The sequence below is a fragment of the Zea mays genome, chromosome 2 (genome assembly GCF_902167145.1).
Source record: "Zea mays cultivar B73 chromosome 2, Zm-B73-REFERENCE-NAM-5.0, whole genome shotgun sequence".
Classification (NCBI taxonomy): domain Eukaryota; kingdom Viridiplantae; phylum Streptophyta; class Magnoliopsida; order Poales; family Poaceae; genus Zea; species Zea mays.
Window position 1 is genome coordinate 11,308,085 of NC_050097.1, and position 26,560 is coordinate 11,334,644.

Consider the following 26,560-nt stretch of genomic DNA (forward strand, 5'->3'; position numbering starts at 1 on the left):
TTTTTAAAAAGGATACCGAAAAGAATCAATTACAATGCAACAAGACGCATGATCCTGAATACATGGAGTTCATAAGTTCAATGCAAGAGAGTCGAATCCCGCAACATTGTATTATGGATTATGTATCAGAAATGCACGGTGGTCCTGAGAGTGTGCCTGTAACAGCACAGGACATGTATAACCTGTAAGTTTATGATATGTTCCGATTGATATACATAATTGATATATGCTGATTGTTGTTTCTGTCTAATGCTAAATTTTCACAATAATTTCAGGAAAAAGGCAAAGCAACGAGAAAGAAATGCAAATGATGTGGCAAAGCTACTATCCTTTTTTGCATCCTGCAAAAAGGATAATCCACAATTTTTCTCTGACTTCCAATTGGATAAAGAAGGCAAGATTTTAAGCATATTTTGGTCACATGCAAGCCAGCAAGGGGATTACATTGATTTTGGTGATGTGGTTACATTTGACACAACACATAAGACTAATCTGTATGAAAAACCACTAGGTATGTTTGTTGGTTCAAATCACCACCTACATTGCACTATATTTGCTTTCGCATTGTTGGGGGATGAAACTGTTGATACATTTGAATGGGTATTCAACGCCTTCAAAACATGCATGGGAACCGAAGGGCCACGCGTGATGCTGACAGGTACGACTGATAATAATGAATTAAATGTATATACATCAAATATGGCTTAAATTAGATATTATTATCTTTATATAACATGGAATAAGATTCGTACAATTTTGTCATATATGTTTGCAGATCAAGATCCTGCAATGCCAGTAGCCCTCGAGAGGGTTTTCCCACACACAATACATCGTTTATGTCTATGGCATGTGCAAAATAGGTATATGCCTTTTCTAAACGAGTTGTATGCAAGATTTGAGGAAATGGACTTTAAGACACGGTTTCAATCTATAATACATCATCCTTTGACTGAGTTGGAGTTTGAGACTGCATGGTCAATGCTACTTGAAGATTTTGATCTGCACGATAACAGTACTCTGGATAAGCTGTATGGAATACGTAAGGATTGGGTGCCTGCTTTTTTTAAAAATCATTATTGTGGTCTAATGTTGTCTACACAGCGTAGCGAAAGCATGAACAGGCTTGTCAAAAGTGCACATGTTGATGCAAATACTCCGCTTCATCAATTCGCCAAGCAAATGATGAAACTTCTACACAGTAGAAAGATGAAAGAGTCAAAAGAAGCAGTGGGAAGCATGGTGAGGATAAAATTGTTATGTCGTATATTGATACTTTAATATAAGTGTAAACTAATTTGCATTATATATGCCACATGGTCAAAAGGAAACGAACACGCTATACATGTTTGAGATAAGGGTTGCAAGAGCATACACAAGGGCTGTGATGTGTAGATTCCAGGAATCTTTGAAATATGCAACCGCATTCAAGATAATGCACGACGAAGAAGGGGGTGCAAATGATTGGGTAGTGCAACATACAACTAGATCGAATAAAATTGTTTGGGGACAGCACCAATTCAAAGTCACAGCTGATGAAGATGCAGGAAAGTATACTTGTGAATGCAAACATTGGGAACATACAGGTATGGAGTACTAAAAAGTAAATATATACATTGAAAACATATGAACAAAATCTTAAGATCATTATTGTTTTATAGGGCTATTCTGTGTACATGTACTACGCGCGTTTATGCATCTTCAGATTGACCGGATACCGAAAGAATATATTTTACAAAGATACACCACCTCTGCAAGGCAAGATGTTCCGTTTTCAAGAGATGATAGGAATTTGAAGGGGAAGGATGGAGAAACTAAGTCATATAGACAGAAGATGTTGCTTAAAAAGGCAATGAAAGTAGTGCATCATGCTAGTTTATCCAAAGCAGGAAATGATAGAGCCCTAACAGTAATGGATGAGCTTCTCGAAGTACTTTCGCGTTTGGAAACAGATATAGACGTTGAGGAAACTTGTGGAACTAGTGGAGGAGATGGTATACAGGTATGTAATGTTTTAATATGTATGTTGTAACATATTATTAATCATATTATATTGATGAGGTGTGAAACAATAAAATCTCAGGACGATGATGAAGCCAATAGAGACAACGAAAAGGATGATGAATTTGACGAAAGGAATAACAAGGTTTGGATCGTACTGTTGTTAATGTTTATTTGTAAATGATGAATAATGATCTTTCATCCAAATTTTCAGGAAATTCAAGACGTATCTATTATACTTGAACAAGGTGTGGCCAATGATCAAATACATATACCATTACGTCCATTAGAAGAGGTAATATCTTTAACAACTTTACTGATTTGCAGTTATACATATACATGATTTATACGTTTGAGTTATTGGGTTATGATTGAGCTTAACAAAATGTGTTGTCAATTACAGGTTAATTTGCATGATCACGCAATAATGAATGTTAGTGGTGTCAGTGAACAAAATGATAATGCCAGAAAGGTAATAATGGTATAAATACTGTATGTTGGACTACATAATATTATATGTTGAGAAGTATTTACTTTTGAATTGCAGAAACTAGAATTTGCAGTCGATGGGATAAGCTTGGCAAGACCAAATAACTCAAGACCCAAAGGAAGAACAATAAAGGGGAGTGAAGAAAGGGTTATTAAATTGGGAGCAAAAGGTACAAAGAAAATGACCAGGAAATGTCAGAAGTGTGGAATTGCTGATGGTCACAACAGTAGGACATGTTTGTCAATGGAGGAAAATAGACAAAGGTTGGCAAGCCTTGCTGGACGTAAGAGAGGACGACCTCCAGGATCTAGGAACAAGGGTGGCAGTAAAGCTCCTGATTGGAATGAGACAACAACATCTAAAAAACACGCAAATGAGTTCGATAGTAGTGAGTCAGACAGTGATTAGAATGTTGTATGAGATACGATTAATTTGTTTTTACGATAAACCTTGCTTGTTTGGCAACTGATTTATATAGAGGTGGATATTGAAATCTAATAAATGGTGCGTATATTGCTTAATAATGTTGCGTAACTGGAACTAAAAAACATCGTATATAACTTGTGGGATGATCGTATAATTTGTAAACTATATACCAGTACTGTTAATAACGACAGCAGTGAGTCAGGCGCGCGAGTAGTCTGTTGTATCTGATACGAATAATCTAAGATATAAAGTTGTTGAAATCTGATAAATAGAGCGTATATTACTTACTAATGTTGCATAATTTGAAGTAGGAAACATCGTATATGGCCTGGATGATACTCGCATATAAACAGATGGTAATAATAAGGAATGAGGTATAAATATAACATCTTCAGAACATAAAAACAGATCATATTTAAAGCACACAGAAGTGAAAACATCTGATGTTCACATATTCGCGACATAACCATAAGTATCCAGCCAACTAAAGTTCACAGAAAGAACCTGAGTAACACCCCTAACACAAAGTAGCATGACAATTGTTCTGAAAACAGCACATATAAGGAAGCTTCCTACAAATGTTAACTGAACAAAATGGCCAAAATACCACAGTACGGTACATTGCCCACACCATTGCTTAGATCTGACATAGTTCACTAATTGCGCGCAAACATAAATCTCTGGATATCTAATGGAAGTGGCAACGCCTTGTTGATGCGATGGAATGTGAGTTGATGAAGGGCATGAGCACGTAGGTCTCGGGAATTGTCCTGCAATAAAAGCATAGCTTGCATTAGACACGTCTATAGCTAACATGAACAACTGATGGCAACCGGATTATAGAAACAGTTAGCACAGACACTTACTGGTTGATTGAAGGAAGATATGACACCTGCATTGTGATCATAAGATTTCATGTAACTCATCACAAAAAATCCACAGTCATTTGACCCTGTCCTCATTGTTGGGCAGTTAGATGGCATATCCAATGGAAAATTACCAAACTTAGGAAATTCTGCGTTGGGGCAAACGTGTTGTAACGCTTTGCTCAGCCTACTCATTATCACCCTAGCCCATGGGAATTTCCTGCCACCTAAATAAATTGGATCATAATGATAGTCCTTCCATTCGGTGCCACCAAGTTGTATACCATAGGGATTCGAATCTAAAATGTGTATAACCCGGTGGTGTAGATTGATCACATACAGTGTCCAATGACCCCTGCTAAGCATAGGTACCATTATCTGTTGATGAGAAAAGTAAATATAGGTTACATGTTGCTGTTGTAAAGTCATGATAATTAAAATGTACAGTTAATGAGCTGATGAAACTGTGAACAAAATGTTAATGGGACTTACCGACTTGCATTTATCCAGATTCACCAAAGCAGGCAATGTGTTGTGCAAGCAATTCTGTAGGACATTTTGATCAAACGGCTGAGGATTCTTGCTGTGACGTTCCTGTTCTTCAAAATTTAACAGAGCCTATAAAAAAATAGAGTGTGTAAGTATATTATGTGTATAGTTACAATAACTGTGAAGAAGAACCTACCCCAACGTTGACATCAAGTATTAATCTGTTAGATGTCAAAGTTCGACGATGATTTTTAGAATCATCACGAACACACTCTATGAAACACTGCATGAAGACATCCTCAAGACATTTACCCTCCGCGAAAGATTCATAAATATCCATACAGTTTGCACTGTAATCACCGTAATCAATAACAACCCTGTATGATGAACAAAGGTATAGATTCTTATTTCATAAATGAACCAACTTATAAATACGTTATTCGTAATTTTGGTTACATGTACCTGCTTTGGTCAATGTCCTTGGAACAAATTAAATCCCACAGGGAACGGATACACTCTTACTCTGTAAGTGGTGGATCAGATCCAGAGTTTGTAGTACCTTTGAGTGTATCAACCTGAAATGCAACATGGTTGTAAGTGGTTGAACATTAAAAAATCAGTTTAATATCATAAAAAGCATTATGTAACATGTATGTTATCATACTGACATGAGGAGTTGGGGTCTGGTAAAAAACTGGCCCACTGTCATTGTGTTCCATTTCCTCTGTTGCCATTGCACCTCTCTACACAAAGGTATATAATTAGTATAACTGTGTTGTATGTATAGTAAAATGTAATTATAACATGAGACATGGACTGCTAACAAACATTTTTTTCCGGTGTCACGTCAAATTTGGGCAAGCAGGTGCAAACTGATGTGGTTTGAGGTGTGATATTTGTGTTCCTCAAACTTATGTTTCGAACATCAAAACAGAAATCCTGTTGACAAAAAAAGTGTGGTTCGCATACTGCTAAAAAGAAGTATGCATACATGTACGTATAATGAGTAAAAATAGTATTGTCGTTGGACAAATTACCTGTTGATCTGAAACCACATCCGATTCGTCGGGAAAGGTCTCAAGGACTGTACGGATATGCTGTTGTCTTTCGTGAATTTCTTCAAACTGAGTAGCACCCAGTTGGGTCTCAAGCTGCGAAGCTTGGGATGGCATATCGGGTGTGGGCTGGGTGGCATCAACTGTGTGTCCTTGTACACAATTATATTGAAAATAATATATGTCAAAACTTGAATTATAAATCAAATGTTGCTGTGTATACTTGACAAAAACATAAGCTGTTAACTGTACTTATAACAAAAAATGTATGCACATGTCAAAAAGATAAAATGTTCTGAATAAGGAATACCTGCTGAATCAGCCGAATTCCCCGGTTGCTGTGGCTCATCAGTCTCGTTTTCCAAATTTTCAGACTCGGCACGTAGTACCTCTTCTATCAATTCTATAAACTTGTCTACTATGTCATATTGCTTGACAATAATTTTGTCGATGCTGTCTTTTATGGCTACGCATGACTTGTCAACCTCCAAGTCATATGCAGCAAGAATATCTGTGAATTTAGATCGATGACGATGTGGGAGATCATTGATCTTACTTGACATCATCTCTTTGATAGATGGAAGTTTGATGTTAAAAGTTGGCCGAGGCATGGGGCCAGGGCGCGGTGCATCAAAAATATTGGTCCTGCACTCGGGCTGGTTGTTCAGCAAAAAATAGTAAGAATCCATGTCCACCTTCGTATTCTATTTGTTCAATAAATAATCATAAACAATGGATATAATACATCATAAACTTGCCTCAGATTGGCGATCGATCTTAGGTCCAACTGCATAGCATGTCTCCGTCGAGCTTCGGAACTAGAAATAAAATTGTAGTGACTGTGAGTAACCAACTGTGTAGCTGTGCATAACCAACTGTGAAAATATGAATAACTTACTTCACAGTGTCCGAAAGATTCAGCCCCATGGCGAACCTTCCTCTTGTCAGCTTTGGTCAAAGCTTTTATGCTATTCTTATCAAAAAATTTAATGCGAGGTGTGCCACTCTTATTATGGGGGGCAGCGGCTGTATGCAGGTGATCCAAGTAATACAACTACATTAAAAAGAATTACAATGTTCAATAACAATGTAAGTAGACATAACCAACATCGTAAAACATGTTACATAACTACCAAAAGTTAGGAACCAATAATGAAATAAATGTGCATACAGAAAAACACTATACTTACAAGGACAACAATGGAGCATCCATATATAGTCGTGGAGACATTTGTGGTGATCCGGTTGTGCCACTTCTTGGCATCTTCACATAGATCATTAAAAATCAACTGGCACCAGTCGATCTCATGGAAACGGTGCATTTCTTCTGTGAGAAGCACCTCATGATATGTGATGCCCCAGCTAGCAGTTGGAAACAGCAAACGGTTGAATAGAATGAGGAAGAAACATCTGATTGAAAGGTCATCATCCTCGCCTTTCCTTAAATGATCCTGTAGAAATGCCACATTGAACTCATCTTTGGCCACACCAAGCTCTGCCCTCAAGTTGCTTGCTGCAACTGCTTCATCAATACCCAAAGGTTTACCACCTCCATGATTTGGCACGCCAAGAATAAGATGAACAATATCCTTTGTGATCTTGAGTTCCTTTCCTGGACCAGGACGTATTGTCATATCCTTGGGGTCTAGCTTGTCCATCAACCATTGGAGGTGTGATCTACTGCACAGAGCATCTACTGTCATATCAAGAATGGAAGAGAAGCCTTTACGTCTTATAGCCTCACGTTGTCTTTCATTCAAAATGTTAATGCTTGCAATGACATCTTGAGGGTTGCACCTCACATTAAGCCTCTGTTAAACAATATACAACATGAAATAATTTTGTTATTATGAAAAAAATAATCCGAACATTACAAATATGAAATTGTTTGTTGGGTATGCATAACATTAACCTGTCGGGGTAGCTCCTCATGTTTAACCCTCTTTGTCACGACTTTTCTTAACACTCTTGTGTGGCTTTCAGAAACATTGCGCTTCTTCAGAGCTGGCATGAAGTCATCTTCATCAGAATCAATCTGAACTGTTTCATTGGTCACATTTTGACTGTCAGCATTTGAAGGATTTTGAACTTCTGGACATGGATTAGGATGTTCTGCAGAGGGAATGTCAACACTGAAGCACTCCTGGCTTGACTGGATTGTTATACGCTTGGGGTTATTTGGAGGACGGTCGACTTGCTTCATTTTTTTAAAATAAAAGCTGCATACATAATATACAATGTTGTAAAAAATAAAAGGTTATATATGCATATGTATTTATGGTGTGGTATGATTGAATCAATTAACCTAATTGTTTTAAATACCAAACTTAAAACATCTGAATATACTGTTCCCTATTTACATTTGCATACACATACTGAACTGTTTCAATTATTAGGAAAACTGAATATGTTTCAATAAAAACAACCCTTGCTGTGACCAAATAATGTGTTAGCTGTAATGCTCTGAAATACATTAATGTATGCACTAAACAGATATGAAATTTTAAATAAAAAATATACTCTACGAATAACAACTAGTTGACTGCTCATTTACTAAACACATTTGCATAAAAAATCTGAATATGTTTGAGCAAAACAAAACTTGCTATAACCAAACTGTATTGTCTGAGACCTAGTGTAATAAATAATGTCTGTTTTGAAATAATACAAAACTGTATATGATTCAATAAAACATGTACTAAACTGTTCAAAAAATAAGTGAATAACAGACCTTGCTGTAACCAAGTAATGTATTAGCTGTAATCATCTGAAAATACATAAATGTATGCACTAAACAGAAATGAAATTTTATATAAAACATATACTCTATGAAAAACAACTAGTTGGCTGATCATTTATTAAACACAGATGCATACATATTCTGACCTGATATACCAGCATAACAAACTGAATATGTTGCATACAGATGCATACATGAAACACATTAGCATATATGTTCTGTCCTGTTATACGATAATAAAAATCTGAATATGTTGCATACCATTGCATACAGTTGCAACCTGATATGTTTGAGCAAAACAAAAATTGCTATAAACAATCTGTATTAACTGTGAACTGGTTTAATAAATAATGTCTGTTTTAAAATAATAAAAAACTGGATATGATCCAATAAAACAATACATGCTGTCACACAATGTATTAACTATAATAATAATGGAATAAATAAGTGTATGCAGTCACAAAAACAACTAGATGACCACACAATTACCAATTGAACATAATATGATGCAAAAAACATGTAACCTAATGTGCATAACCAACTGTGTACATGAGCGTAACCGACTGTGTAAGTGTGCGTAACCAACTGTGTAAATGTGCGTAAATGTAATACATCAACTGCATACCTAATGTCAACCCTAGCCGTGATCCACACAATGCAAAATGAACAAAAAACAAACTAGTTTGTTGACGGTCAAACTCGATCCAATGAAATGCGCGCGAGCTAGGGTTGGGAAGAACACACCGATTGGAGCGGTACCCGTTGACGGCGGCGAATGTTGAGGATGGCGGAGAACGTGGAAGCAGTCGGGTCGGCGGAGAGCGAAGGAGCAGAACCGTCGCCGGAGAAGGTAGGGTTTTCGCCGGTCGCCGGACGCAGCGGCGCGAATATTGGAGCGACGATTGGGGAAACCGAGGGCGCGCCGCTCAAATGCTGCTTGCGACTGGATAGACAGCGAGCGGCGAGGGGTTGGAAGAGTCGTCGGAAAGGGGAGCGGAGTCGCCGGGATGGAAGAATCGGTGGAGAATCCTGGAGTCGTGCCGGGGTTGGGGTTTTGCGGTTATGGAAACTGAGGCGGGAGCAAAGGAGCTAATCGCGGGATCACGTAGGTATTTATATGGAAACCGAAAGGTCAGTCGTCTGTGAATGCAGGTGCGTTCATATTTGGCTGGGGCTTCCTCTAGCTAAATAGAGCCCAGGGCTCTAAATACATATAGTATATATATATATATATATATATATATATAAACAGAGAAAACGACGACACAGCGAGAGAGATGCTCACCGGCAACGAGACCGCAGTGACGTCGACCCTCGCTGAACGGCACAGCGACAAATTTCGGACTATGGAGGAGACTCGCCAAGGCTCCGATGCTCTTTGACGCCCTTCGGTGAACTCCCTAGGCATCGACAAGTTCTAGCGCCATGATCCCCTGCCCCTCGCAACTTCTCTCTTGACAACGGTGGGCTCCCAGCCACTTCGACATGGCTCGACTGAGGCTTGAAACAGGAGAGGAGCTATTGCCCTATGGCTGGCCGGACGATGAGCATAGTTTATATATGCCAAGGGCTCAAGCTAGGATCATAACCACATCCGTTTTGTCAGGCGCATGTGTACAGGTTTGTTGCAAGCGTGGCTTCGAGAAGTCCCTCATGAAAATGTTGTCCCACTTGCCAGAGATACGCAGTAGCATAGTTCACACGCCCACAATCCGTGGAAAGAAGCTTGGATGAGATCACTCATGAGGTCACGATGATGCAATCTTCAGCAAGGAAATAAAGAAATAGAAAAAAATCACACATGGCAAGGACGTGTGGGCTGGCTAGAGCCAAGGAAATGGCCCAACGGAAGGAGAAATGTTTTTTATTTTCTCATTTCCGTTCTATTTGCTAATTCTATTTTCAGTTTTTTTAATTTACAAATTCAAACTAAATAAAATTTAGTTTTAAGACTCCAATATGTACACAAAATCTCCAGCATGAATGCAAAAATATATTTTATATATTTGTTTTAGTTCTTTTATACATGATTTCAATCATGAAATAGATAATAGTTCACACCTTATGAATTTTTTTGGGAAATATAATTTATATTGTTGATCACATATTAAGAATTAACTTAATCATAATTCTTCTATATAATTCAATCCAAAGGTAATTTAGTTTATCTAAGTATCTTTTATTTTAGTTAAAAAAATATTCATTTTGGGAGCAGTAACTTCGAAAGTATGAATATTCTTCAAGGAAAGGTGTTTTGATTTAAAACCTTTAGAAAATTTTCCTTATTTTGACAAGCTTGAACTTTAGGGTGTTACAAATTCTACCCCCCTTAAAATTAATCTCGTCCCCGAGATTAGTAAAAAAAGGGATATAGAAAGATTGGGTTGTAATTTAGCTTTTAGTTTCTAATTGGTCCAAAACTAGAAGTGTCTTTTTTTTTGTTCAAGTGTTTAACACAAATTAGCAGGTGATTAGGAGAGCATGTGTGTCTTTTATGTCTAGCCATCTATTAGGCAATATGAGATTTGGTTAGAGCAAGGATAGATGATGGTAAGAAGATCTTGGTAAGGAAAGACTCCATCCAAGGTGGTGAATCTTGAATCATCTCGGGATCTGATTTGACTGCTATTTTTTTCCATGTCGAGGTTGATCTCCATCTTAAGTCTGATCTAGGGACCATCGATCTTTGTGTTAGATGCTATTATCGGAATTGGGATAACAATTGTGGGTACATGTGTTAGGTATGTTAGACAGAGTTCTACTTGCTTTTGGGGATAAATGGGTTGGGCAACCTATAATGTAGGTTAGGTTGTTGTTTTACGGACAAGTTGGTCTAAGACACCAATTTTGGTTAAAGCATGTTTATAGGAATATGGTCTAATCTATTTCACCAAAATTAACTAACTTGTTTAAGTAACTCACTTTTGAAGATCAGATTAACCATGTTAGATCTTATGGATTGGGCTAGGTTCAATCAAACTAGGTTAGTTTAGATTAGATGAGGTCTAATTAATTTGGATTAGATCATAGTGGTTACTCTAGGGTGGGATAAGTATGTTTATTAGAACAAGATGAATTTATAGGGATAGAATACCTCAAGATGAGATGGATCTTTTTTTTGCTAGATTAAGTTTAATGAGGGAAAGTCTAAGTTTATTAATTATCTTGAAAACATGTTTTATTCCTAATTATCTATGTAGATGCAATTGTGGACATTACTCCACAACACATCACACTCAATCAAAGATCCAAATCAGACAAATATCACAAGAACAAACACTCAAGCGTATAGTTACCTATAAAATAGTTTTGTTTTTGTTCCTAAGAGTAGGTCTCCTATTCCTAAAGGTCACTTTAGGCACAGGATTTCAAAGTGCGAAATCCACATATGTCTTTAGAAAGAAAAGGTAAGAATAATCAGAGTAAAGCGGAAATAGATGAGAAAAGATTAAGATAAGTTTAGAAAGAATCAGAGTAGCAGAGGTAAGTAAGTATTGGTTGTCCAGTTCTATCTAGGTTTCGTCCTACAGTCAACATTCCTCTGATACCACTTCTGTCACACCCGGATTTCGGGGCACCAAGACCCGGGCGCGAACATAATCACCAGGTGTGCTGGGACCAAGTATCACACATATGATGAATCATGGCACAGGATCGAATGTCACATATTTACATAACAAGAGTTCTATACAAAATAAATAAATATTTACATTATAAGGAGACAACGGTCCAGCAACCCAAAGTTGACTGGGAGACGACGACCTAGACCTCTCACGAACTCGTCATAGCATCCTCCATGCGCCTCATCCCACGGTACCTGTTCTTGACCTGTGGGGGGTGTGAGACAGCAAGAGTGAGCTCACATACGTTCATAGCTCAACAAGTTATGGGGAATAATGTGCATGAACTCGCCAAAGGTGGGAGCTCACGTGAAGTGTAAGGCTTACCAAAGAGGATGGTTGAAGCTGAGCACTGCTTTTAAAGTTGGTCAAAATTTTATTAGCAGTTACTAAGTATAAGTAAATACCAACCCAATTAAATAGTAGAACAAAAGTAACAACCTCACCTGCGATGCAATGCATATGACAAATTGAATTTAGTTCCATAATTTAATCATGTGAGTGTCCGAGCTGCTCATGACCGTGAGCACGGCTAGTATACCAGTTTTACACTCTGCAGAGGTTGCACATCTTTACCCACAAGTCATGTTACCCATCTGCCAAGAGACGGCCAATCCCATACACCTCTACCGAGGAGGCGAGACAGGGTAACACTACGAGGCCTTTACAAAGTTCCACTAGCTTCAGAAAACGTGCTACAGTTTATAGGAAGCTCCAATGCAGGAATCCCTCGCATGACCGCCATCGCAGCAAAATCATCCCAAGGGCCTCCCTACACTGACCACTCCCCTACTGCCCTTGCCCCTTTCGGGTAAGGTAGTCATCCACTAGCTTTCCTAATTAATCAGCCAAGGGCGTCCCATTAAACCCTTGTGGTAGCACTGTTTTCCCGAGTGGTTCTCCATGTTCCAATTAACATAATGATCTTATCATGAACAGTAAATAACAACTGATAACAAAAGTGTAATCATGAATAATGTATCTTCATACTCAAAACCACATATAGCACTAGCAAGTACTACCTAGAAAGTTCAGTGGTAAACAAGGTATAAAGATGGGCAAACTAGGGTATCCTATTGGGTCCCATCAAAATTAACCTATGCAGATCATTATGATTAATTAGAACATGAGTGGATATATTGTGTCTTTGTTAGCCAGTCAAGGTTTGATCCCTACAATGCTTCTCTCATACCTAATTTTTACCAAAGGATGCTACAGTTGATAGATGATTTTTCATGTAAAAGTATACTCCATTCTGTTATATTGTGTCTTTGTTAGCCAGTCAAGGTTTGATCCCTATAACCCTAGTTATTCACTAGGGAACAAATTGATATATATATATGTAAATTGTATTCCTTTGGCTAAAAAAATCTCATGATTTCAAGCATGTTAGACCTTGTTGTAATTGCTTAAGTTGTTTATTTCGAATGGAAAAAGTTACTATTTATTTTGGTGTTTCAGGCGCTTCATGAATCAATATTTCTTGTTGATAGCTTGTCTGCAGCTATAGTCACTTATCACTCCTGTAAATCCTACAAGTACCTGGGGCCCACTTATATTTATCTTTGCTGTTTCTGCAACCAAAGAGGCATGGGATGACTACAACAGGTATATTTAGTCAACCATCTGTTCGAGTTAGCTTTTTCTTCAACATGTCAAGGCATGTTGCTTGCATAGTATTGAGAACTAAAAATTGATACAATGACACCGCAAATATAGTACAATATATTGTGTTTTGTGCTATCACTGTTTCAATTATGTCAACGCATGGAGTTGTATTTGATACTTCTTGTAGTATGAATTTCCACGCCCACAACATTGCTATGATTCATCCTTGAGAAAACTAAATATCTTTTCTGCAGTGGGTGCTCTCAATACTATTTTGGAGAAACAGAAGCTCTACAACCAAGTAGGTTACGTTTGGTGGTTTTATCGTACATCTCCTATAATTGTCCTTTCTACTCTGAAGCGAAACTGAACTGGTGCTGTGGATATTTCGTAGGTACACCTTTGGTTTGTTGACTACGTTCCATGGCCTCCTGCTGCTTCTTGACAGATCCGCATTGTTGAGTTCCTAGCGATGTCTGCCATGGCCACAAAGATGAATGCAACCTTCTCCATACCATTGGCACATGACTGTCTACTATGTTTAGTAATTTTATCCTATATATATTTCTGATGTTTGATTCCTACTTAACTCAATACCTCTTATGCATTAACATTTGCAGAGATGAACAGATAATGTTCAAGCTCTTTAAAGAAGAGCCGAAAGATTTTCCTATAGATCTGCAGAATGGGTCATTTCTCATGTTACAAACTGGAATCATGTTTTCTATTATCTTTATCAATGTGAATATTATAATATGCTAATGCTAATTCTTTCATTAAATGGTTTGAATTTACAGATCCTAAATTGGTTGTCACATTATCCAACTGATGTGAAAAACTATATTAGGCCTGGTTGTGTTATTCTAACTATTTACCTTCAATGCATGCATCATTCCTCCAACCTCAAGGCGCCTACCCTCACCTACACGATGCTCACTCCTCCGCCATCAATCACACATAGCAGGAAGGTGGCCGAGGATCTCTGCCACACCCTCCTCATCCGATGCCGCTGCTCTGTTTCTCAGTCCCCCGGGTGGGCCGCCATCAGCGGTGCAGAGCGTTTGAAGTTCGACGATAAGGCAGTCAAGCAGCCTGAATAATCTATTGCAAGAATTCTAATGTTCATTCATAAGCCCACATTCATTTCGTTGTTTGAGAATGATTTTTGGTTTCTGAATGCCTCTTTGTTGTTTTTAATGGAAGGCAAGATATTTGCTGTGATTTTTGTTAAACAAGATGAATTGATGCCTGTTTGTGACAATGCAGGGTACAATTCTTCAAAGGGTGCAACAGCCTGAATAATCTATTGCAAGAAGGATTAGCCAGTAGTAGCGCCTGAATAATCTATTGTTCATGTCTGCATAAAGAATTTCTGCTTCTTTTTTGCTATTAACTGACGAACAAATGAATGTTTCATGCATTGTTGGACAGGCGCAGAAGCAGGAGCTCGCACGACAGGTGGATCTCAGCGCCAGGCAGGTGGAAGTGTGGTTCCAGAACACACATGTTCATGCTCATGCTGACCCCACACAGGTTCATATCGTCTTCTGCGTGGATGTAGTTGTTTCTTCTTCAATTCTCTTTGTGGAGGTTCTTGGGCAGCTCAGACACCAGCTCGTCGTCGAGCTCCCCGAGGCTTGCCGCCGCGCTGCTGCAGCATGGCGACTGCAGTGCCAAGGACGATGGTGTGGTGGGATGACAGCGATGAGAGGGGAGGATCTGGAGAGAAGCACAAGGACCAAGAAGAGGAGAGTGTGATGGCATATATATTTTTCTATGTTCCTGTAGCATGGCTAGGAAGAATTGTCAGTCATCACCCCTTTTAACTTTTACAAATGCAGAGAAACTCTGTTCCTTTAACTGAGCTTTGTTCCTTCGTTTGATTTCACATCTTTTTTCTATTCACCTGATGCACAAGTGTCAGCGTCAGACGTGGACATCTAGCTAAGATCTGTTCTTAGGCCATGCTATTATTTTGACAGCAAGATCCTATGGCCGAAATTATGAGACTGACCAGTTGCAATGTCAATGGGTTAGAGTATTTAAGAGCAGAAGATATGAAGGAGCAACCCTATGAGGCAAAACATGGTAAGTTGATATCTCACTCAGTTTTTCTAAAGCTTCTTTTAGGTACGTTCTTAATCTTTTACAGAACAGCGCCATAACCTACTAATAGTTGTTCATCTTTTTTCTCGTTGCCATGATTTTTATCTGGTGTGATAAAAAACTCAAAATCTTCTATGCTGTGATTTTGAATTAAATGATTCTGGTTTGGTTCGTCAAGATTATGAAAAATATTGTGTCCTATTTTCTATTTGAGGTTTACATATGCCTGAAGTAATAGCCACATATTCAGACGATGGAAATGGTAAATTCTGGATCTGTATTTTTAATCATACATGAATAATGTGGTATGTTTACGTTCGGTTGAACGAATGGTCCTCTGATGCACTAATGAATTGATAGCTGGAGAATCAATGATATACTATTCAAGAATTTTCTTCCCATATAGAATGTTTCGAAGTACAAAGTTGCAATAACACTACAGCTTTCTTGGTTAAATTTGAAGGTTTTACGTTTTTCATAGAAGAATTACAAGCCCAAATGATTGGCTACCTGTTAGAGTGTCTTATCAAGTTTATAATTTGGACTATTTTAGGAAGAAAGGATAAACGATGGAGGCTGGCAGACCGTCGGTGAGAAAAAGCGCCATGGAAGACCACAGCAGGTTTGATTTCAGCCTTCCAAAGATCAGAAATGACATTTCATTTTCATTATTTTGTTTCCTCATTGAACATATTTAAGCTCTTGCTTTAGTTTTCAGGTCCTTTTACTTCTATTTTATCGGAGTGTGAATTGTTTCTTTTTCTCAAAAGGCCCAACAACTTAATTTTCATGCAGTTGGACTTGACCACGAACCTTCTTGAACAACTTTGTCTTTTCTTCTGCTCCTATGTAGCAGGATTAAGAACCATGCACTATTGCTTCAGACACAATATACTTCTTTTGGTTTCTACTGGGCGCTGCTATTTATACCTGCTTACAAGTTTTTTGGTTTGATGCTTATGCTCAATCTAATAATGTTTATTGGACTGATGATGCATTTTTTGGTTTGTTTCTCTTATTTTTACATGTTGTTATCATTTCTACCACCAACAACTTTCTACATGGAGGGTCCATGGGCAGCTATGGCCACAACAGGCATCTTCCTTGCTGCCGCAGTCACTGATTGGCTAGATGGTTATATTAATAGAAAGGTACGCCAAAAAATATTTTTCTGAATTATATGCTAGACTAGGTTGTGTTCCAGTGTATTTTAAACTCATTTTATGTTTCATGATGATCTGGTTTATATACAAATGCAGCTAGGAACACCTTTTGGTGCATTTCTTGATCCTGTGGCCGACAAGGTTTCTTTCTCTCTGCTGCCCACCATTTTCTAGCTTGTTTACAACTAAACTAAGACTATCAGTTCTCGGATGAGCTACTAACAGGATTTAACTTAATCGCTCTAATTCTTTGTTGTAGCTTATGCTAGCGGCAACATTAGTTTTGCTATGCACCAAACCTTTGGAATCATCACTGCTCAATGATGGGCCATGGCTTCTAACAGTCCCTTCCATTGCTATCATTGGAAGAGAGGTAGTTACTCAGCCAATCTGCATTTCCACTTCCAAAGTATTTAGTGAATTCATTTGTTCATTGTATTTTTTTGTCTTGGTGAGGAATCATAAATCTGGAAGGTTCAGAGTGTTGTTTCGACTTATGTTGATACATGTTTATGCGTCACTGTCTGCTTAGTTCACATTTTGTTTATCCCTTAACATTACAGTTACAGGAATCAAGGAACCTAATTAGAGTTTTGAGGTTTGAGGTTTAAACGTAGTTTTAATAACACTTTTGAGGTTTAAACGTAGTTTTAATAACACTAGATTTATCATAGTTTATTCATGTGAATTTTCTTGTTTTGACGCTGCTGCAACTGTGCAGGCACTTCCTTTGAGTGGGAAAGAAGCGATTGAACTTCTTGACATACTATTAAGGTGAATGCATAGCACTCTTGTTAAGAATCATGTTGACATTATTTCCTTTTATTGCAGCACAATAACCTAATTTGATTCCTGTACTGTGTACTACTTTCACTTCTAGGTTCTTGTCTTTCTACCTGAGCTTTTTGATATCTTAAAAGACCAGTCTTACATGTTGACAGAAGCTGAAGCTGTGATTCTCTTTCCTTGCCTCATAATGAAGTCAAGATTTGTTGCGAGAACCAAAAAATTACACTAATGGTTATGAGGTGAATAAAGTACCCTGCTATGAGTTTGAGATAATGCAATGTTGTGTGAGAAAGAGCAAAACCTTGACCAGGATTCCCTTGTATGAGATAATTTCATGTGATTCTAAACTGAATGGTTATACTCTCTTCTTTTCATTTGGCCACTTCTATTTTCTCTATTTTGTTATAGCATCAAGTTGATTTGTGTCTAATCTATAGGAACGATGTTAGCGAAAGTCAATTTAATCTGGTGCTGAACATTGAGTTGCAATAAATCGTCGATGGAGACTGAGTCACCACAGCCAGAAACCATTGTCTGAAGGTGATGAACATTAAGTTGCAACAAATGATCGATGGAGACCGAGTCACCGCAGTCAGAAACCACTGTCTCAATTTGAGGAGATTTTTCATCTATGTTTGTTAGAAGGCATAATGCCTATTTATCTCTTGTATTCAAACATTTGGCAATTAAGAAATAGAAGATTACTTCCCCAATATCCCTTCTTCCTAATCTCACCTTTCACTGCTTCTGGGGAACAATCACTTGCTATTACTGACTGACATGTCCACTCCTCATATGTCAGATATTGGTGTTGATATATATGTTGTTCGTTTCCATGTAATTGTTGTGCACTAACATTTATCGAATAATTTGTACACCGTCGCAACGCACGGGCACTCACCTAGTAATATTTATGTGAGCCAGACAAATCAGAAAATTAGCTCCTACTCTAGCTCCGTCCCTGGCTGGCTGCTTGCAATGAAAAGAAAAGGAAACTTAAACCAGAAACCAGTTCGCTGGACGACATTGCATCCCTTGCTTGTTCAGACAATCACTCAACAGAGGAGCCACACAATCACTCCACAGAGGATCCTGGAGCGTCTCTGTACCCAGTCCCAGACTCCTAGACCTGTGGAGACAGACAGGAGACGACTGATACGTCAGCACGAGCGAGTGGCAGACCGATTCAGACGTCCACTCTGTTACAAAATATTACATATGTAATCAATCCAAGGGGTGCGACAGTTTTCCCCAAGGGACACACCCCTTGGGATACACCCCTTCACTTGTATATAAGTGTAATGATCTCTGGAATACAAACGCTGGCTGTCATTCTCTCCATTCTCTGTGTCTCATTACCACTGAAATTCAATACGTTATCAGCACGCAGTGCTCTCCAACGAAGGAAAACATGAACAAGCAAGATCACGAAACATGAACAGAGAGATTCCCGTTGAAAGGAAGAGAGTGGAACGCACACAGAACAAGAATGGTAATATGCAAATATCGTTTTTCTTCTTACGTTCTTATCTCCTTTGTGACTATGGCAAGGACCTTCACCGGTGGCCGCTGCGCCCGCGCAGGGGCCACGCTACCGCGCCGCCGGTTCGAGCACTGGGGCTGAGCCCGCACCGGTGCTCCGCCTGGTTGGAGTGCCAAGGCCGCGTGCCTGCGCTGGGTAGGGTTTGTCGTGGCCGCGTGCCACGTCCGCGCCGGGCCACGCGGGGGTTGCCGCAACGCAGGGACCATGCCCTGCGCGCGCGCACCGCTATGGGCATGCTCGTCCGCCCCGCCAGGGCCGGGGCCACGCCCACGCCTGCCGCTGGGGCCGTGCCTACACCGTTGAGGCCGTCGCGTGCCCGTGCTGGCTGACTGCTTGCCCGCGCAGGGGGCCGTGCGCCGTAGAGGGCCGCGCCTAGGCCACCGGGGGACGCGCCCGCGCTGCCAGGGAACGCGCCCGCGCCGGGCAGCCACACTGCCAGGGCCGCCATGGCCAGACCTGCGCTAGTGGGCCGTGCCCTGGCCATCCGGGGACATGCCCGCGCTGTCGGTCGCCGGAGCCGCGTCCGAGCCGCCTGGGCCGGTGGCGCCGCGCGCCAGTGCACAGCCGCGCCCGAGCCGCCAGGGCCGGGGGCCGCCGCGCACCCGAGCCGCTAGGGCCGGGGGAGGCCACGCACGGTGGGGTCGCGCGCCCGCGCGTGCGCCGAGGGCTGCATGCTCGCGTGCCATCCGGACTCTCGCCGGATCTGCGCCAGAGTCACGCACCGGGAACAGAGCCGCCGGGGCTGTGGCCGCCGTGCCACCGGGAGCCGCCGGGGCCACGGTAGGCCGGGCACCCACGCACCGCCCAGGCCGTGGAGGGCCGCATCTGCGCGCCTAGCCGGGCTGCACCGCCGGGGGGCTACGCCCGCGCCGCCGGGGCCCCACCCACGAGCCGCCGGGGGGCCTCGCGCCCGAGCCGAGGATGGCCACGCCGGGACCGGTGCAAACGCACCATGGCTGCACTCGAGCCGGCCAGGCTAGGCGGCGGCGAAGGAGTTATCCCAAGAACCTTGCGAGCTGTAATGTGCCTCCACCTCATGGGCTATTTCGGCCAGAATGGGCCACCTGCGCCTTTTTCCATTTTTTTTTCTTTTCTACCATCTCAGTGATAAGATCATGTCACTGCAGAGTTACTGTTTTAATCATTGTTAATGCGTCTAATTTAAATATTTAGGCTACTGATGATATATGTAACTGTATAAATTTGTCTGTTTTTATTATAAAAAATGCAGACTTATTAGTGAGTTATATTTTATTTACATTTATAATTCACATATTTTCGACTTGCTTTCGGTTTTGCATTCTTTTATGTTTGCATGGAAAACATAGCACATAAATAAGTCGAAACTTAATGGTCCTCATGCAAAATAAGATTGCATTTTTTTGGGAAAAGCATAGGGTGATGGAGTCCTAAGCACTGGCTACGCTAAATTCTTTATAGAGTTTAGTAGCCCAGAGACCGTACTTTAGGCCGCATTTGAAATGCCTGTCACTATGAGGTCTACATCTTTCGAGATGATTACCTATACGTGCTACCCAAAAAGATCACAGACCATGCAGGCATCGCGGGCTATGGAGCCAGGCTAGACGCTGCAGTCATGATGACAACTAAAAGAATTCTTTTAATTAAGTACTACTTAATTAAATGATAAATTCTTGCAAAATATGATGCATACATATTTAACTTGGGATTATTCAACACATGATGGAGATCTAGGCTTTGGCTGTAATAATTTCTTCGAATTTATTTGCCCTGAGACCAAGCTTTTAGACAGCAAAATGTTATTTGCCCATCAATAAGAGGTCTACATCATATGATCATGATGATTACCTATGTGTTCTCTCAAGTAGATATGTTGGAGATGTGATGTTGGTTATTCACCTTTATGGTGATTACCATTTTATTTTTGAAATTTTGGTCAAGCACAGGGTAGTGGAGTCCTAAGCATTGGCTGCGGTATGTTCCTTGAATATATCAGCCCAGAGACCATGCTTTCAGGCAGCAAAAGTTTTGCCCACTACTGGGAGATCTACTCCATTGTTTCATGACATGGAGATTATCTACGTTGTGTCCACCAATTTTTCAAAAATCTGTTGGTACACTTTATGTGATACCAGAATTTCTCCAACATATAAATATATGATATATTTTGCGGCAAGATAAAATGGTTAAGCCATTTGAAGGATAATAATTTCATAGAGTTCGATGAACTCGCCTAATGGGCTTAATTATCCTTAATGTTCATTGGATACGTTCGTTTCATTTTTGCATGATATGGGAGTTCACCTCTTCATTTTGGAGGAAATGAGATGCTCTCTTTCTCTTATGGTTCTTATGAAAAGAACTTATGTGCTTTTGCGGCTTGATATGCAAGCGCAAAATGAATAGCAAAGGAAATCATAAGACATATGGACTTATGAGTAAATGTCTACATAATGTTGTGGACTAAAACTTTGTATTCATATATTTTGCTTGAAAGCAAATATATAAGCACATTAAAAAGAGAAGGGCAATGAGTATGACAAACTCATTTGTCATCACACTATATGTGATATAGTGTTGTATGCCTAAGCATCTAATCTTGTATATGAAATCCCAATAGATGCATACTACTCATGAAAGCTAAGATATGAAGTGTACTTCAATCTTCCATCTGACATGATAACAGTGGTTAGTTGTGTAAATCGTGATTTGGACTAATCATGTAACATCACTTCTTTTTTCTAAGAGAAGACCACTTTGTTAGATGATTTGCTTTTGAGTACTATATAAATGATGCATGAGATTTGGTATAATCTCATAATTGATGTTGTGATAGGTTCAACTCATGCGATGTGAGTTGAACACACTCATGTGATTTGAATGTAAAAACTCATATGAATTTGAGTTAAACTAACTCATCGATTGGAGTTGATCACTCATGTGATTAGAGTTGAACAAACTCATCGATTAGAGTTGAACGATCTCATCAAGGGAGTTGAAGACCCATTGATTTGAGATGTACAAACTTGTACGGGGATTCTTCCAATTGAGGAAGAAACATGTAATGTGGAGAATTGAACCACAAACTCTATATATGGGGAAACAAAATATTCTCATATTCCTTTGGAAAGAGGAAAGAATATTTTAGCAATCGCTTCGTGCGATATCATGATATGTTAATATCTAGTCCCCTTTTGGTAATGGAAGTATCAAGGATGTGTTGATATATCCTAATTTGATCTTACCAAATTATAGAGATATCCATAAAATTTCTATCATGTGGAAACACAAAGTGATAGTGATGGATATTGCATGTGTTTCTCGGAAACATTTCTTACGGATTGTATTCTACATACATCCTCTCGTACAATGTGTTGCATTTGTTAAACTTTTCATGTGATGTTACTTACCATGCGGGTAAGATTGAATTGGTCATCCCATTGTTGGGATGAAATGAAAAGTTATGAACAATTCTATTGGTCATGTTTTTCCCATAAGATGAGACTTGATGAGTATCATTGGGAATGAGATTTTAAGTCCCTCTTATCTTAAAATCTGATATGAATTAGTTAAGTTCTTTGAATTGTTTCAAAGGAACGAGTGTGGTCCATTATAGAGATTGTATGGACATTGAAGGCTTTATAAGGGTCTTTGGTGCATCTATATGATGACCTCAAGTGTGTCTTTCGGACAACACATGACTGTCAAGTAATAATGTCTCAAGCTTGAGCACATTAGCCTCCACACTACTGAATTTACCAAATGTGCTTACAATGATGATTGTTTGTCTTGGTATTCAGAATGATATCCATAAAGGATATGATGAATCTGTGATAGATTCGAAAATTTTAGATCATTAATGACCATCAATAATGAATTGTCATTTCCAACTGGTTATGGTTGGAGTCAGGAAGTTTTGCACGCTCCTGACTTGTGATTAACTGCATGTACACGTTCCCCTATGGTTTTTAGTACGTGGGAATCCATGAAAGATTTCCCATGCGTACATTGGGTATGTTCCCAATCTCACCACCGCAGCATACATATATGGGCACACAGAAAGCTGGGGATCTATGTGAGAATTCATTCTCCGTCGATCATTAAGTTTTAGAATCTCTTCATGAGAATCTATTTACGGCACGTACGCTTGCTTGAATCATGAGCTTTCCCAGGCATTAGGGGGAGATTTCGAGTACCAAAAAGAATGCCAGGAAATTATAATGAATGTAGTAAGCATTTAGGCTCAGGATCACGTACTAAAACTGAACCTTTGGGTTCAAATGATTTGCAAGAAGTTGCAAATTAACCGCCATGTGCATTTACTATGAGGTGTCACTCAAATTAATCCTATGTGGAAGTGCCAGAAAGAGTGGTTAAATGGAACACCTCTTAACTCCCTATTGCAACATAGTTGTAAATAAGAGGGGGAGAAGTATGGTCACAAATTCTAGGATTAAGATGCTTGCAAGCAGCTGAAGGCTAGACCTTCTGAGATAGTAAATGCAGACCATCTATTTGTTGGTAACCAACCTAGTGTTGGTGGACACCTAGAGGATATGGATTATCCTGTGAATGGAAGACATTCACAACCTAGCTCAGTGCGCACTGATGAGGCTAGGTTATTGGAAGCCCTTAATTCTCGTTTTGGGATTTCACGAGAAATCATAAGGGTGCATGAGAAAATGACTTCATGTCAATTGAAGAATTGTGTTATTTGAAAGCTACAAGTGTCGACACATACATCTCAGCAATTGTATATGCGCTCCAAGTGATCCAAAAGACTATGGCCATAGCAGAGCACAAGTATGCTCAAATTAGATCTTGTTGAGTGATACAATGTTGCAGAGATAGCCTTGCTCACCGGAAAGAAGTGTTAACTTATTTTCACTTCAAGGTATCTTACTGTGGATACAAATTTGTTTTCATGGACTTGAAAACAATGAGGTGGTGAGAAAGCATGGCTAGTTGCAACTGGGTTTATACGCAAACCCAAGCATTATTTTAATGCTATAAATTCTCCTCTACTGTGAGTAGTAAAATTCTAATACAATAATATGGACAGTAAATCATCTATCTGTGCAGTTGGTAGATGTAGTGACAACATATGCTTATGTGGTCACTGGATTATGGTATTTGTGGAGTCTTGAAGGATTCCAAATACATAATCACTGAAAGCATCTAGGCCCCTAGTTGGTTTTAGTGATTAATGACAACATAATGTTATATGTGACTAACGTATGTTTTGCAGAGACAAATGGTAAGTTAGGTCACATTACAGGTAGAAGTACTACAACGGTGAAAACAATCCCGGAGATAAGAACTCGAAGCGAGGGCTAAATTAACGAATCGAAAAGTGAAGGTCTATGTAGTCCGAGTGTCAAGGAGTTGCGGACACTCATGATTTAGTTAGGTCTTTTATTTTGTTTTAGCCGTACTATAAAGAGGGGCTGTCGATGAGTAGTTTGACCAGGAGAGTTCTAGTGTAGTGTTGGTGCATATTCACACTCACATATAGTGCTAGGTGACACTCTAGAACATACACACAAGTTAGAACGAAAACCGATTTGAAAAACAGCAGAAAATAGAAAATAGGGTTTCTGACTTTGGGGCACCGAACTGTCCGGTGTGCACCAGACTGTCCGGTGCGCCCTCTGCCAGGTGGGGCCAGGCCGGCCCAGGGGAAGGGTTTCCCCACGCAGAAACCCGACAGCGCAAGGTTCCTGAGTGGAATTTTAGTGATGCACCGGACAGCGCACCGGACAGTGCATCGGACTGTCCGGTGTGCCATCTGCCCAACGGCTAGCTGTCAGAACTAGCCGTTGGAGTCGACCGTTGGCGCACCGGACTGTCCGGTGCGCCCATGCGCAGAACATTGCCTGTAACGGCTAGTTTGTGGGTGAGGGCTATTTATACCCCCTCCACCCACCATATTCAATGTCTTGCTGCCCACATTAATTCCTGCACATTGGAAGAGCATTGCAAGCACCAAAAGCCTAGTGAGGAGATTAGAGAATCTTAATCCCGCATTTGGACCTCATTAGCGCTAGCGAGAGCCACCTAGAGCACACACCACTTGCATTAGGCTTCTCTTGGTCAAGCGAAAGTCTACGGCTTGTTACTCTTGGTGATCGGCATCACCTAGACGGCTTGGTGGCGTTGGGAGCTCGGTGATCACCGTGGAGATCTTGTTGGTGACCGACTCAAGTTTGTAAGCGGTTGTGAGGGATCCACCGCGCTGGATTGGCAAAGGATCATCTCGTAGTGAGCACTTGGTTCTTGCGAGGACCAAGGGGGAGCGATACCCTTGCGCGGGTGCTCCAACGAGGACTAGTGGAGAGTGCCGACTCTTCGATACCTCGGGAAAAATTGGAGGAGTCTTCTAAACCTTGCTTTACATTCCGCACTTAATTCAAGCATTTTACATTGTGTATTTGTTTAGCAACTATTTGAAGTATTGTCTTAGCATTGTTGTATTTCTAGTATTATTCTCTTAGTGCTAGTTGTTGGGGTGAAGTTGGGCTCTTGCTTAGATTTTAATTAGTGTTGATTTTTAGAAAAGCCCAATTCACCCCCCCCTCTTGGGCATCGTGATCCTTTTAATTGGTATCAGAGCCTTGTTGCTCTTAGATTAGCTTAACCGCTAGAGTAACGATGTCCGATGGGGATGGACCTCCTCCTGTTTTTGATGGTGACGATTTTCCATATTGGAAAATTCGTATGGACGCATATTTAGAGGCTATAGACATTGGTGTCTACAAAGCCGCCACACAAGGATTCCCCGGACCTAGAGATACCACAAATCTTGTAGGTGAAGAGTTTAACTATGAGAAATGGAATGCGAAGGCCAAAAACACCCTTTTTAGAGGCCTTTGCAAAGATATGTTCAATAGAGTTAGAAATCATAAAAATGCTCATGATTTGTGGATGGACATTTGTGCTCTACATGAAGGAACTAGGAGTGAGCGTGAGGAGAGATATCACATTGCTATGAGAAAGTTAAACTCTTTTGAAATGCTTGCTAATGAAAATGCCAATGCTATGTACTCACGTCTCAATATTCTTGTAGAGGAAGTGAATGGCTTGGGGCTCAAATCTCACAACTGGATGTTGTGAGTAAGATTCTCAGTGTCCTCCCAATTGACAAATATGGACACATTGTCACTATGCTGCATCAAATGGATCTTTCAGTCACCACACCTACACAGATATTGGGAAAGATCAATGCTCATGAGATGTACATGCACATCAATGACAAGGATGAGTCATCTTCCAAAAGAAAGGATTTGGCTCTCAAAGCAAATCAAGAAAGAAAAGGAAAAGCTAAAGTACAAATTGAGGAAGAATCCTCAAGTGATGATGACCTTGATACTAACATTGCCTTGATGGTGAGGAAGACCACCAAGATGTTAAAGAAGCTCAACATAGAAGGCATCAAATTTGATTCAAGAAAGAAGAAATTCTTTTCCAGCAAGAGAAAGCCCATTTCTGAGATGGATTGCTACAACTATGGAGAGCTTGGTCATCTTGCTCATCAATGTAACAAGCCCAAGAAGAACAAGTTCAAGGGCAAGAAAGAAGATGACAGCGATGATGATAAAAAGGAAAAGAGATTCTTCAAGAGGAAGGATGGGAAGCACAAGAGGTTCCACAAAAAGAAGAATGGAAAGGCATATATTGTTGGTGAT

The 26,560-nt window shown here is 40.0% G+C and overlaps 1 protein-coding gene and 1 long non-coding RNA gene across 2 annotated transcripts; one reads left to right on the top strand and one right to left on the bottom strand.

Annotated features, from left to right (window-relative positions):
• The first annotated feature begins 1,327 nt into the window (after positions 1-1,327).
• Positions 1,328-2,896, top strand: LOC103648402 (protein FAR1-RELATED SEQUENCE 5-like). Its single transcript, XM_020548761.1, has 6 exons — positions 1,328-1,583; positions 1,659-1,999; positions 2,081-2,143; positions 2,213-2,293; positions 2,402-2,470; positions 2,546-2,896. Exons 1-6 carry the CDS (start codon positions 1,343-1,345, stop codon positions 2,894-2,896), a joined length of 1,146 nt encoding a protein of 381 aa, XP_020404350.1. The 5' UTR covers positions 1,328-1,342.
• Positions 2,897-3,499: 603 nt separating this feature from the next.
• Positions 3,500-4,503, bottom strand: LOC103645959 (uncharacterized). The gene is made up of 4 exons (XR_561913.2): positions 4,466-4,503; positions 4,273-4,398; positions 3,781-4,158; positions 3,500-3,684 (listed from the first exon to the last, which is right to left on the bottom strand). It is a non-coding gene; the product is annotated as an uncharacterized lncRNA (long non-coding RNA).
• Positions 4,504-26,560: the final 22,057 nt, after the last annotated feature.